Source organism: Paroedura picta, chromosome 9 (assembly GCF_049243985.1).
Source record: "Paroedura picta isolate Pp20150507F chromosome 9, Ppicta_v3.0, whole genome shotgun sequence".
Taxonomy (NCBI): Eukaryota; Metazoa; Chordata; class Lepidosauria; order Squamata; family Gekkonidae; genus Paroedura; species Paroedura picta.
This window is the reverse complement of record NC_135377.1, coordinates 46,252,471-46,267,011: the sequence shown is the minus strand read 5'-3', so window position 1 is coordinate 46,267,011 and position 14,541 is coordinate 46,252,471. Positions and strand designations below refer to the sequence as shown.

Here is a 14,541-nt window from a genome sequence, read left to right as displayed (position 1 = left end):
TCACTTCTGTCAGGTCTGGCCATGTGCATCATAAAATGTAATGCCACAAACCAGAGATATAAACTTTATAAAGGACAGTTGCTGGTAAGCTCCATATTGATATGTCCTCACTGCAAGGCCCCCTTGGGAGGGAGATGCAGAAGAAAACCCATATGGGTGGATTGGGAGCCAGCAGTGCTTGCTAGACAGACACTCCCATACTACCTAGAGGGAGGCAAACCTCTTCCACTGCCTGCTACCATCACCAATGCTGTAAGCCCAGGCCCCAGGGTAAAATAGAAAGTGGCTGGATGTTGTGAGTTCCCACTGCCCTCAAGCCACCATGGAAAGGGATGGGGAAGACAAGCTGAACTATGCCCCTACCTGTGTAATTGGGGAGGGGGCAGCCCAGGTCCAAGGTGCTGTGCCCAGGACAGGTAAAGCCCAATAAGCTGGAGATGTCCCTGCAGCAGCAGCCACATCCAGCCAAGATCACCGGGCAATCCTTGGTGGGGAGATGCAGGGGGTTCAAGCTGGAGTAACTGAGAGAAGCATTGTGCTTCCTGGTATTACTCACAACTTCAGTTGGGAAATGATAAATAGTTGATAACTGTGACCAACTGTGGGGAGTCAAAAGGTTTTTTTTAAAAAAACCTATTGTATTTTATCAGACTTGATAAAATACAGTTATCAGTTAAAATTATGTTGTTTTTTAAATCACAAAAGGTTAGAACCACAGAGTGTTTAATGGTAGTTACAGAGAGAACATCCAAAGGCAAATTATACCAAAAAAGAATATATAGTAATTAGGAAATCAGAATCACTTTGTAATCAAATAGTTAAATAAAAAACAGTGCTATTTAAAGAATAACCTACTTCACAAAAAGGAACAGGATTTAAACAGTTAAATTCCATTCTCCAAAGACCGTTTCCAGGCCCTGGAAGTCCTAGTTTTCAACTATCTCCCAGTGTTCTGCAAAATGGTTGCCCTCCGTAAATATAATCCTAGAACACTATGGCTCCTGTCATGTATTTAATAAGGGCCAAGTACATTAGTCCAAGATGAAGTCAGAACATGAAAGTTTATCCCATCCCACAGACTCAAACAAAGGAAGTTCTAAATCACACCTAATGTTGCCAGCTGCCTTGAAAGAAATTTTCCTGTTCCTTTAACAGAGGCTAAATGTGCGGTAGACCAATGAAGCTTTCCATGATAGGGAATCAAGTAAATAACATTCTATTACGCTTCTATTAAAGTAACAAGGCATTTTTCTCCATTCCAGTTGGCAACCATGGGCTATACAGTTTACTTCATAGAACTGTGGAAAGGGTACTTTCTCATTCTTGGGTTATACACCAATCGAGACAAACAAAAAATGTGAATGTATGGGGGAAATCTTGAAAAACAGGACTGTTTATATTAATAGGAAGGGTTAATTCTTTTGGCTCTTGAAGGCCTGTTGGGAAACAATCTTCCAAACACACTGATCAGCAGTTACAGGAAGAAAACGTCAAGGAATGCAGAGAAATAATGCATGCCCATTTGCCTGAAGAGGCCTAGCCAGCAGCTTGTTATGTGCGTGTCAAGAACAAATTGCTGATTTCTGAAATTTGGCCTTTTTTGAAATGATAAAACAGGACACCAAACTGGCCAAACCTTAATTGTCATGACAGCTGAAACCCAGTTCATTTCAATCTTATTACAATTATTACAATCTTATATATATGCTAGACATTTAAGATACACATGTGAGTTTTATACTACTCCACAACCAATGCAAAACCTTCTCAAATATGTTCATGTCATATACCACATTCTGAAAACTTATGTCCTTTGCTACCATACAAAACAATTATGAAACATAACAAAAGATTATATGTAAAAATTCAGTCAGTCAGTATGGTGTAGTGGTCAAAGTACTGGTGAACAAGGTGGGTGGTCCTGTCTCCTGGGGGTGGGGAGATAACCTAAGGAAGTGCTAAGATGCAAGGGGGCAGCAGGGGGCACTTGGTGGTCCCCTTCAACTGCATTGTTGACTTATTTATGGTTGACCAGGCTATAGCACCATGCTGGCAATGGCTCTGCAGGTTTCTGCCTCATAGCGCTGAAATCTGGTGAAGACTACTGCAATGTTTAGGAAATATGCTACTAATCAGACCAGTATACTAGTTTTTGAGAAGCTGTCATCACCAAGTGTATTTTTGTCTCTGTCTTTTTAAAATTAAAATTACAAAAAAATTGTAAGCCCTTAACTGTTAAATCATGTTTTATTATTGTACTTTCTGGTACTGGTTCTTGAGAAATCTCTGGTTTTATATTGTCCCAGTTTTTGCCTGTGGAAGATGCAAATTTAAATTTTTGTTATTGTAAGGTTTTTGAGTTGTAATTTTTTACAGTTCATCTCCCAGAGTTGCTGTAAAATAAAGTCTGGATTGGATAATGGAATCATCTTTTCAAGTGTTAAGTTGCATGTACATGAACACCAAGGAGTTACACAGTGTCTGTCAGTTCATTGCAGCTAATGAAGCATTTTGAACTGTTAATTAGCTATTGTATGACAATTGTGTTTTTTCTAATATTTATATAACCTCGTGGTTTTTTTAAAATAATTTTTATAACCTCATGGTTTTTATATTTTTATATATTTTCTTTTACTGGTATACTTTTTAAAACCTCACATGTAAAAGACTTGCCTGTCCATTTCGGTTGCTGTCTTCTATCAGCAAATGAACACTTTTTGGTTTAATCTGGAGTTCTCATAATGATCTATCCTTCCTGCCTGTCACTTTATATATGTGTATTGTTTAAGTATTTTAACTTGGTTTTAACTGTGCGATGTATTTTTGTTTGGTTGTAATGTTTTCTTACATGTTTTTAACCTGTTAGCTGCATTGGTGGTTCTGATAAGGTCAGAAAGGTGGGGTAAATAATAAATGGATAAAATTCACATTGCATGCTGAAAGTCCAGCAGAGCATTCAGCAATGTGTCATGTTGGCCTGTGGGTGACTCCTAGTATTAATATAGGAATATTACACTTATAGAGCCTCTTATGGAGCAGAGTGGTAAGGCAGCAGACATGCAGTCTGAAAGCTCTGCCCATGAGTTCAATCCCAGCAGCCGGCTCAAGGTTGACTCAGCCTTCCATCCTTCTGAGGTCGGTAAAATGAGTACCCAGGTTGCTGGGGGGTAAACGGTAATGACTGGGGAAGGCACTGGCAAACCACCCTAGAGGGCGTCACCCCAAGGGTCAGACATGACCTAGTGCTTGCACAGGGGATACCTTTACCTTTATATTATGCTTGTATACAAAAGCTGGTGAATCTTGTCACTTTTGTCTGAATGTGGACAGCTTCAGATACACAAATGAAGACTGACAGCGACTTAAATGTGATTACCACCATGATGAATGATGTATGGGGAAGTATGTATCTACTCTCAGGCATCCAGGGAAGTCATTTGCCGGGATTGTCAGCATACACAATGTGAGCCTTTGCCCAGTCTGTGCCAGTACGTGTGTGAGAGGGAACTTTCATGCGGCTTTATACAGCTACAATTTCCAACGGCAGAATAAGCAATAGTTCCCATGCTGGCGCTGAAGTTCCCATCACAGCTGAAGGCATAAGCGACCCTCGAGATGTGCCTGGTTCTTAACAGGCCTTGGAGCACCTTCTAAAGTAGGGTCCAGCTTCGTTGTTTGTCAGCTCGGAGCCAAGAGCCGCGGTGGGCGGCTTCTCCCCTTGAGCATCCCGCCCGGCCTGTGGCACCGCTCACCTATGTCTGCGAGGGCGCCCACCTCCCTTTCGCCTCCCACAAGCAGGAGCCTCCTTTGCAGCCGGGGCGGGGGCCGGAGGGCTGAAGGGACCTCGCCTCGCCGGAGAGTCTGGGGGCGTGGGGGGGAGGCACCCCCTCAGGACTCCTCCTCCTCCTCCTCCTTTTCCGTGACCCCTCGCCCGACGGTCCCTCATTGCCGCCCCTTCCCTGCAGGCCAGGCCGTGCCAGAGGCGGGGGGGCGGGGGGACCCGGGGAGGGGGAGCCAGCCGCGGTTTCTCCTTTCCCCGCCCGGCGCAGAGGCAGAGGCAGAGGCAGAGGTTGGTCGTGGGAGTTCAGGCCGGTCCAGGGAGAGAGAGGGAGAGCGTAGAAACTCTGCGGCCGCTGAGAAGGAGGGAGGGAAGGGAGGAGGGAGACCTCCGTGCTGCAAGCAACCCACCCGCCGGCCCGCCCGCCCGCCCGTCTAAAGTTTCGTCTGCCTGCTGCTCAGAAACCCGCGGGCGCCCGGCATGAGAGCGCCCTGAAGGAGTTCTGGAGCCCCCTTCCCTCCTCCGGGCGCCGCTGCAAGTCTCCTATGTGGCTGCTTTGTGTGCCAACATGAAAGGTAAGCAGGAGCCCAGGCAGGGGGCGGCTTCCCCGGAGGGGCTGGGGTGGGCTCTGCCCGCGCGGGACCTGTGGGGCGCCGGGCTGCGTCTGCTGGGCGCAAAGGGGCTTTGGACAAAAGTGGAGCTGGAGGACGCCGCGCCTCGAGCCCCGCAAGGCTGAAAGCTGCCGTTTGTTCTTCAAGGAAAAGTCGGAGAGCGGCTCCCGCTACGTGGTTTACAGGTCCCATTTTGGGGAAAACGCGACTCGGGACAGCGGCGTGCTCACCCAGCTGAAATCCCTCCTCCCTCAGCATACATTGCATTCCCTCCCCTCCCCTCGGACCTTCCTGTACAGTTTGCCAGAGAGCAGAGTGTGTGCTGGCGGGCGGGGGGGGCAGCATTCCGTGATGTTCTTGGTGTTGCCTCTAAACATCTGGCAATGATTAGGTTCCAGTACAGGCTTAACAGCCTTGTGAAATATATTTGGCATCTTTGCCCCCCCCCCTTTCCATAGACTGGAAAGTATTTGGACTTTGCCTGGCATGTGCTAGAAGATAAAGTGTAAAGTTGCTATGGAATCAAACTTCAGCATGAACCCAGCGGATTGTCCAATTGTGCCCTATAGCTTGGGATCACTAGCGTGTGCCTTCAGCCCTTAACGTGGCTGGGACGGAGTGAAACACATGCTGATATTTTGCAATAGGGCCGCTTGTCCGTGAAAGGGAAGAACCTTGGAGTGAGCTCAGAGCTCTATACACCAGGGAATAATTACACGCCAAGCATCAAAGCATGTTTTGGAATGTTTAGCGAGTGCTTGTGATCTTGCAAGCCTGGGTTCTCTGACGAAATAAATCTAAGTAGGTAAAGGGGAAAACACCATGAAGGAATCTATTTTGGGGGTTTGGCCTCTTGTTTGGGTTGTGCAGTTTAATCGTAGATGCTAAGAGGACAGTAAACATTGCAATAGTTTTTTTCTGGAGACCAATAGGAACATGATGTGATCATTGAGTTAGCTTGCCAGAGAGGCAGTCTTTGGAGAGAAATATCTTGTTTTACTGAGCCCACACACATGTGAAAATATTGTTTTCAATGACATTTGGTGGGGAGAATACTGAAGGTTATTAGCAGTTTTTAAAACATTGCAAAGCAATCAGGTCTTATCTTGTTGTCACTGAATGCCACCAGGATTGATGTGGAACTTTTTTGTAGCTTCAGGTGGGTAGCCATGATGGTCTGAAGCAGCTGAACAGAATTTGAGTTCAGTGGCACCTTTAAGACCAACAAAGACCAACAAAGTTGGCACCTTTAAGACCAACAAAGTTTTATTCCAAGTGTGGACGTTTGTGTGCCTACACAACTTGCAGTATATAGGACATTCAAGTGGGTTGGTCTGAAGCAGCACAACAAAACAAAATCAGAGTCCAGTGGCACCTTTAAGACCAACGAAGATTTATTCAAGGCGTGAATAAATCTTTGTTGTTTATTCACGCCTTGAATAAATCTTTGTTGGTCTTAAAAGTGCCACTGGACTCTGATTTTGTTTTGTTGTGTTACATAGGATAGCGATCCCCAACCTGTGGGCTGCGAACCACATGTGGTCCTTCGACTAATTGGAGGTTGGCCCCGAAGGACGCCTTCTCCCCCCCCCCCGGCCCTTTACTTCACCCCCCCAGCCCTTTACAACACACCTCATTGTTGTGGCGTGTCTATCTTACTTTGAAGGGATGTTTAAACATTACCATAGCGATCAGAGAGCACTAGGGCAGTGGTTGAGAGTAGAGGAGTAAACTACCCCCCCCCACCAGGCCTCAGTAAAAGCCATTGAGTGTGCCCCAGTGAGTGGTCCCCGGCGTTGAGTGGTCCCCAGTGATAAAAAGGTTGGGAACCGCTGACATAGGACATTGTTACCTGTAGTTATTAGGACTAAGCTATTGGTAAAATGTATTAGGGATTAAAGATGAACAATGTCTGAATACTACTTATCTCACTGCATGTTCTCCCAAACATGTTACTGACATGATTTACCTCCAAGACTCAGGTCTATACATGATTTACCAATAAAGACTCAGATCAAATGGGACATTTGTTTTGATGACAAATGTACCTTCCTAATGAGTGACTAATACTATTTGCTCATGATAGAGCCTTATAGCTGGATATGAAATTCTACAGTGGGTTTATCATGTGATAGTCGCAGCCATCCTGTGAATTGTTAGTTGTTTACTGACAGGTAATTTCTGCCTTGCTGTAAAGTTTCACTGCACTTTCTCCCCACATGCATAATGAAACATAATGACTGAAAATACTTTTTGTGTTTTCCTCTGCTAGTGATAGTAATTCTATGCATAGTTGTTGCCAAGTTCTCAGCCAGCTTCATAGATCCTAATTATTCTTTCCGTAGGACATTTCATAATCACTTCTGAGATTGACTCTGCAGTTATCATTTGCCATCATGTTTTCACTGCATCACATTCTAAATGTGAACTCCAAATTTGCACCTGGCATTCTATATCTGTGGTTTTCTCCTGTCACTAGTCAGGACTCCAACTACAGCATGTGTTTTGCTTTTTTGTTGGGAGAGTGGGCAGTCTTGTCTCATGTCACGCCTTCCCCTTTTATTATTGATCTGAGCATGCCCAATAACACACCTGTGCCATAACACAATCGAAATTTTAAAAAATTGCATCCTCCATTCCTCAATTTCTGTGGCACTCAAATCACCCACTCAAGAGGGGTGATTCTTATTCTGATGTATGCTCAGTTACCATGTATGCATGAAGACAAAGCACATTGGCCGCCATTACACAACTATTTATCTGCATGAAAGTTATGAAGAAATAAAGTGTGTTTAGATGCTGGAGGGGGAGACAGGGGAGTCAGGAAGAGGAATGTGGAGTCCTTGATTTTTACTGAAGGTTAACTTTCTGAAGTGTTCCCCAAAAGCTGGCACTATTGTTACTGCAAATTTGCATTGTAATGTGATCATGTTCAAAATTTTTAAAAAATGAGAGAGGGCGAGGACAGGAGAAATGGCAGATAGTTGATGGAATTGATACATCATCACTTGAGGCAGGAATGGAGGAGGAAGCAGACTTGAATCCTGAGCTTCTTCATTGTATAACCACAAATTGCTTTCCAAAGAGAGGGGGCAAAATCATGTTTTCTGAGGATTCTCAAACCACTCAGCAATCATGGATTGCGTTTGGATCTGCTCCTTAAGAGCCCGATTTTTGTGTAAAAGAGTTGTTATTTCATGGCATGTTTTGCGACAGCAGAAACAGTTTAAATGTTTTCCTAGAATTGTGAAATCTCATAATAAAACTAGTAGAATGAAATTGTTACATTACAGAGATAATAAGAACATCCATCAGAGTCAACTGGGAAAACAAAGGTTTTGAAAATCATAAATTTTGTTAACCCAGTTTCACTTTTGTTTTTTTCTTGTTTCTCTGATGTGCTTTGTATAATCTTTGTTAAATCCTTGTTTAAATTATTTATTTTAAAATGCCTGGGACATTTAATTCCTTAGCAAATCACATGTTCCGTTTCCAAGTAATAATAGCACTGACCTGCAGAATGCAGTAAACTCCTGTCTCTGTTCCTGCATTCAGCTTCCTGGAGAGCTAAAGATTATCCGTATAATTACATCATTATAGATCTTTAACACATAATTATATTTTCCATGGCTGGAATTTTAATGTTGTCGGTAAAATAATCAAGATGCCTGTTTAGCTGAATGGTTGTTTCATGTTCAGCAGCGTAAAAGAAGTCTATAGATCTGAATGTATTTTAGTAATGCCAGTAGGACCACCTCCTCCCTTACCTCCTCCAAAGGTGCCTAAGATTGAGTGAGCAGAACTTGCTAAAAATCCCTGGCCCCAAGGATGTCAAACTGTCCCATGTTGGAATGCTTTTCCTGGAGAGATCAGGGCCCTGTGGACATTGGAACAGTTTTACAGGGTCCATAAAACAGAGCTGTTCTGCAAGGCTTATAGCTGAGGCCAAAAAAAACCCCACTGAAATTCTGGTCTCCCTGACCAAATGATCAGTCAAGCTTTCACCGTATTTGACATCCACATCGCCCCACTGGAGAATTAAAGGTGGTTTTAAACTAACCTGATTTTAAAATGTTTCAAAACGAATGTTCTAATATGACAATTATTGTTATTTATTGTTGTTCATATATGTTGTTATCCACCCTGAGCCTTCAGGAAAGGACTGGTTAAAAATAATTTATTATTATCATCGTCATCATCCAGTTAATGTAGCAGTGGACTTACCTTTATTTTGGAATCTGTATTTTTATTTAATATATTTAGTTATAAAACCAAGTACTTTTGGTGTGTTATGCAACAGCTCAGATTCTTAGGAAACAGAGCAAATGTTTAAAAATATTTAAAACATTAGGAAACAGAGCAAATGTTTTAAAACCTAATTTCTCATAGAACATGAGGTTGACTCAATCAAACTCTTCTTGGCTTCTATCTCTTGATCATACTAGAGTGTAACCACCACCACCACCACCACCACAAGGAAGCTCACACTCTTCCCCTTATCTACTACTTTCATGAGCATTTTGCTGGGGTTTTGTTAAATTAATTCATCTTTCAAAGCATTTAAAATTAACCCATGATGTCATTAACAATATGCAGATGAATGTAGATGCCACTAATGCAATAACAAATTATTATTTGATTCTTGCAGTCAAGCTAATATCAAAGTCTTGTGCAACAAACATATGTTTTGCCACACAACTTGGCAATGGTTCTTTTCTTAGGATTTGGAAACAATAAGCATGCCAGTGGATAGGAAAAAATTGACCCTGTTTCATTAGTAGAGATAAGAACAGGTGAATCCTATCCAATTCAGAATCCTCCTTGAATTCTTCCCAATTACAAAGGAATTGGGTAAATATGTTTTTGAGACCAATACTACTTACGTATCATCATGATTTAGTAAAAGAAGCAAAACACAATCAATTTCTTAAGGCAATTAAAGGCATTTCTTAAGGCATATACCTCCAAGGTAAGGCCTTAGAGGAGGAGCATGTCTCAATGCTTAAATGCCATTCAGCATTTAACACCCATTCAGGGTGGCTGTCCCTCCCCGGAGTGCCTCCTCCTCCAACTGGCTTGCCTGTCCATCCAGTAGCCAGCCAATCGCCTTCTGCCCCCCACCCCTGACCACCCCCTCCTCCTTTAACTTCCCTCTGAGGCTTGGAGGCTGCAGATCCCTGCTGCATGAGAACTGCCCCTGCCAGTGAATTACCTAACAAATGAAATTATTTTCAAGCTGATGATGGCAAATAACAGTTTATTCCACTATAAACAATTCCTCAAACTTCCAAAACATCAAAACGAATTCCTAGGTATTTTTTCGTTTTTGGTATCTTCATCAGTGATGTAAGATACTCTAAATACAAAATATATATTTTGTAAACAAATGTCTACAAAATAATGTCAAAATGATTGTTGTTATCAAACAACATCATTTTGACATTCTTGGTTTGGTAAGTCTGCTTTATGTTTTTTGATTCATAGAATCCATATGTCACCTTACCTCGTCACAATGCACTCGCCCCATCAAACAGTGCTAGCACAGATCACTGAGTACCGGCATGTAGGGCACTGTTTCTTCCCAGTGAGGTTGTAAAACACTTATAACAGCTCACTTGCCTGTTAGCATTCCTATCTTTTCTTTGGGGTTGAATTATAGATACCTCTTCTTCCCCAGAGTTAGAAGTTCCCCATCTTCCTGTCCTTGCTGAAGCTCCGAGTCTCAGTGTGTCCATACATCTGAAATGTAGCATTGTAAGAAAACAGTTTGGAACAGAATCTTTTTGGTCTGAATTGTCAGTTGCAACTACAAACTGTTTGTTAAGTCATATAACTTGCATGACGGTTTAGTTCATCTTAATTAAGCTTTATTGGGTGAAAGTATGATTGTGCCAAAGGCGTTGATGAATGTTTCTACTGAATTTGCAAAAGCATTGTCTTGCAGGTCACAGCCCCAGTTTGTTTTATTCCACTGCTTGTTTAGTTTTGTCTTGGCACCATGGTGGTACATCAGTCTATGTTTAATTACCTGACTGCTTGCTACAGTCCGTAATTCCCCCCACTGAATTTCAGATGTGATGGACAGAAAATAAGGTTTGTTCATATATTTGGTAGAAGTATAAGGGATACAAATCAACAGATCTCTAACACAAATAATTTCTTTGGAAAAAATAGGATTACTTCTGTTAAAGTAATGTAAAGATTTATTTCTTTATTTTAATCCAATAAAGCAGCAGTCCACAATCTTTTTCCAGTTGTGGACCGCTGCCAAGGGGTAGGGGGAGAGGGCGACCCAGGGCCCACGCATGCTCGTTTGCGCCCTGTGGGGCCGCAAATGCGCACGCGCAGCAGTTTCACTCATGCACACATGCGTGGACTTGCCACGCATGCGTGTTTGTACTCCTGGCAGGGGCAGCTCTGTGAATGCGCACATGTGTGAAACTGCCGCATGTGTGCGTTAGTACCCCCGTTGGGCGCAAACGCACATGCGCAGCAGGTTTGCGCATGCACGTTTGCGCCGCCAATGTGCTGGCAGCCACACTTCCCTCTCCCCCCCTCCCACAGCAAGAAACTTGCTGGGCCGCAAGCTAATCGACTGCTTCGGCAGCCGATTTGCTCGTGGCCTGGCAAGCTTCTCGATGCCGGGGGAGCAGGGAGAGGGAGCTGCTGCCTGCTGCCAAGGCTCTCACGGTCTGGCACCGGGCCGCAGCCCAGGGGTTGGGGACCACTGCTATAAAGGTACTAGGATCTCAGAAACCCAATGAATAAATGTTAGACATGATGCTAAGATGTTTAAGGCACTTTGTTTCTGATCCTGATTTTATAAACTGCCATGCTTCTGACAAAATTAAGTTTTCCCATGTGAAGGAGCACAATAATGGAAGAGTCAAATTGCATTGTTTGGCAAAGACATAATCTAAAATGCATTCAATCAAAAATATGGCTCCTGTGGATTTTATACTAGTAAACATTCAGGGGAGATTGTAATGTTGGAAGTCTATACTATTGGGAGTTCCCAATTCCGCTTCTTTCATTAAGATTCAAATGTGCTGTAAATGTAAGGTTTTAAGGATCTATATGTTAGCTGTGCACATGTTAACAGAAAATTGGCACCACACATTCAGATTAAACACTACTATGTTTTCCTTTAATTTTTACAATTCAAACATCTTTCCAAGCGTCAAAATCCACTCTTGTATGAATGTGATAAAATTAAAGAAGCAATTCCTGGTTATTGCAGTGACATCAATATTTTTTCTTGAGTTTTTTGTGTGTTCTAATCAGTCTTACAGATTAGTTTGGTTCTTATTTATGTTTAAGCTGACATGAGCTGTAGCTCCCTCTTATGTGAGCCAAGAATGACATACATAAAACGTAATAGTTAGACTGTAATAAGCCCACTGAAATCACACTGAAGTCCAAAGAACCGATGGATCTGAGAGGCTGCCAGAGAAGTGTAAGGTTCAGAGCACCATAGGCAAGAAGAGCGTAGCATTCTTAGGCCTCAACCACAAGCTTTTTCACTTGAACTCAGTGAGTCCCAAGTGGCCCATGACAGAATGCATTTTTTAAACATTGAAAGACCGAAGCTGAAATCACACTGTTTTGCTCCACAGATTTCTACATACCTCCAACTAATGTGTTTAAATCCAGAGAGATTAACCAGTCTTCTTCACCCTTATAAATGCCAGCTCCCAGGACAGAAGCAAAACAGTTACTGTCTGTGTACAGAATGTCAGTTTGGTAACCTGGTAGACTTTGATTAATCTTCTACTTAGATTTGATATAATATGAAATAACAGAAAAACAGAACAGGCAAAAATTAAACAGGCAGATAAGGAAAACTGTTGCTCCTGATTGAAGGATAAAAAATGAAACAGAATATAAATGGAATTTTAAAAATACAACCTGTTTTAAACATTTATCTCTTTTTGCTTAGTTTGGAATTTGATAAGTACCAGGATTTGTGTTGCCTAGTAATTATTGCTTTGTTCTCACATCTCATTTGTATGAGCAGAAGTACTTATAGTTAGAAGAGAAAATTACATAACACACATCTAGTTATCTTTCCCTTATTACATAACAAGTTCTGAGGTATGTTTAGGCCATACATCATACTGTCTATATTAGTTTGCATACAAATCCATGCAACCATCACTTCCAGGCTAGACTTCTATAACTCACTCTGTGCAGGCCTTCCCTTGTCCTTGACCCAGAAGTTACAGTTGGTGCATAAAGCAGTTGCTAGGATCCTCACGGAGCCTCTTGTGGCGCAGAGTGGTAAGGCAGCCGTCTGAAAGCTTGCCCATAAGGCTGGGAGTTCAATCCCAGCAGCCGGCTCAAGGTTGACTCAGCCTTCCATCCTTCCGAGGTCGGTAAAATGAGTACCCAGCTTGCTGGGGGGTAAACGGTCATGACTGGGGAAGGCACTGGCAAACCACCCCGTATTGAGTCTGCCATGAAAACGCTAGAGGGCGTCACCCCAAGGGTCAGACATGACTCGGTGCTTGCACAGGGGATACCTTTACCTTTACCTTTAGGATCCTCACAAGGTCATCTTGGAGGACCCATATCCAGCCAGTGCCGAGGCAGCTGCATTGGCTGCCAATTGTGTTCCAGATAAAGTTCAAGGTTTTGATGTTGACCTTTAAGGTCACCTGCATTCTGGGTCTCACATATCTGAGGGACCACCTGTCTCATGTCCCGCACAATGCTCTTTGCTTTGTGGATTTGAATCTGTTGGTGGTTCCCCGCCCATATGAGGCACGCCTGGCCTCATCCTTTTCAGGGCTTTTCATTCCTGGTGGAATGAGCTCCCAGAATAGCTGAGGGCCCTGACAGAGCTGTCACAGTTTTGTAGGGTCTGCAAAATGGAGCTCTTCCACCAGGCAATTGGTTGAGGTCGGGCTGTAAAAGATCTTGGGTTCCTCCTCAGAATGCCCTGAACATTCTGGGCAGGCATGAAGTGTCCTGCTACCAAGGCAGGTAGGCAATGGGTAGAGGGAGGATCAATTTGGCCCTTGCTGAACTGGGAATTGGGAGGGGGGTAATAGGAGTATTTTACGTTGCCAGGGGGTTTGTTGCTGTTTTAACTCTGTTTTATTGTTAACTGCCATGAGCTGGCTTGGCCTGGGAGCGGAGGTTAAGAAATCCAACAATAAACACACTGCCACAACAGCTGAATACTAATGCTTGTTCATTATGTGGACCACTTCTATATTATAACCATGTAGGGAAAGGGTCATTGTAGTACCATTTCCTGTCAACCCTACATTTGTTACTATACTCAGATATGTGAGGAGTCACTATATAATGTGGATAGACACTACATAGTTAACCATATACTTAAATGCACCCCACAGTAACACGAGTAACCACCATATGATAAGAATTCATTTCTAGTCAGCTTTTAAGAACCACTGTTTTAAAGAACCCTAATATAGATAAAGCGTCAAACTGAAGAAAGTTTTCACAATGTGATTTTATTCTGTTCTTCACCCATGTTCAAGCATTTCTCTGTTCATGTGTGTACACATCGAAATCTAAACATAATGAAAAGTAGAAAACTAACAACTAGCTTAGGACAGACTCACAGTGCTTTGTTTAAAGGGAATAATATTTACTGGAAAGATTACACAGAAATTCTTAGCACTATTTTGCTTCCATATGTATTTGGAAAACAGCCTCCTGGCCCTCTCCGTCTAGGTCCACCCTGATTGGCCCTCCCCCTCCAGCTCCCACCCTCCCTCCTTGCCTGCTAGAAGCCTTGTGGCTGCAGCCTCCATTGTCGCCCACGAGGAGAGAGGCAGCAACAGGGCTTTGTGGCCCGCAGGTATGCTCCTGCTGGGAGGGCGCGGGGGGAGGGTTGCAGCCTCCCTGCAGGCTGCAAAGCCCTGTCGCCACCAACGGGGGGGCTTTCTACTCCCTTTTGCCCGCTTTGCGAGCGAAAGGGAGCCCCGGCCACCCTCTCATGCCCTCCTGCCCTTTTCAAAGCCCATTTTTAAATGGGCTTTGATGCTAGTATATATTATATTCATCTGCTTCAGTCTCCTTACAAAAGCAGTGCAGTGCACAAAAGTGTAAAAGGTAGTTACAAAGAGAACATATTGCAAGCCCCTATAGATGACTTTGCAAGCCAGACTACATGCCCAC

General features: G+C 43.3%; 1 protein-coding gene across 2 annotated transcripts in view; it reads left to right on the top strand.

Annotated features, from left to right (window-relative positions):
* The first annotated feature begins 4,024 nt into the window (after positions 1–4,024).
* Positions 4,025–14,541, top strand: part of COLEC12 (collectin subfamily member 12) — a 109,198-nt gene continuing 98,681 nt past the window's right edge. Inside the window, exon 1 of one of the 2 annotated variants that reach the window (XM_077352649.1) lies at positions 4,025–4,353. In XM_077352649.1, the coding sequence (XP_077208764.1) occupies positions 4,347–4,353 (7 nt within the window). In that variant the 5' untranslated portion in view covers positions 4,025–4,346. The remainder of the gene's footprint in view (positions 4,354–14,541) is intronic. The other variant, XM_077352648.1, reaches the window with a different exon arrangement.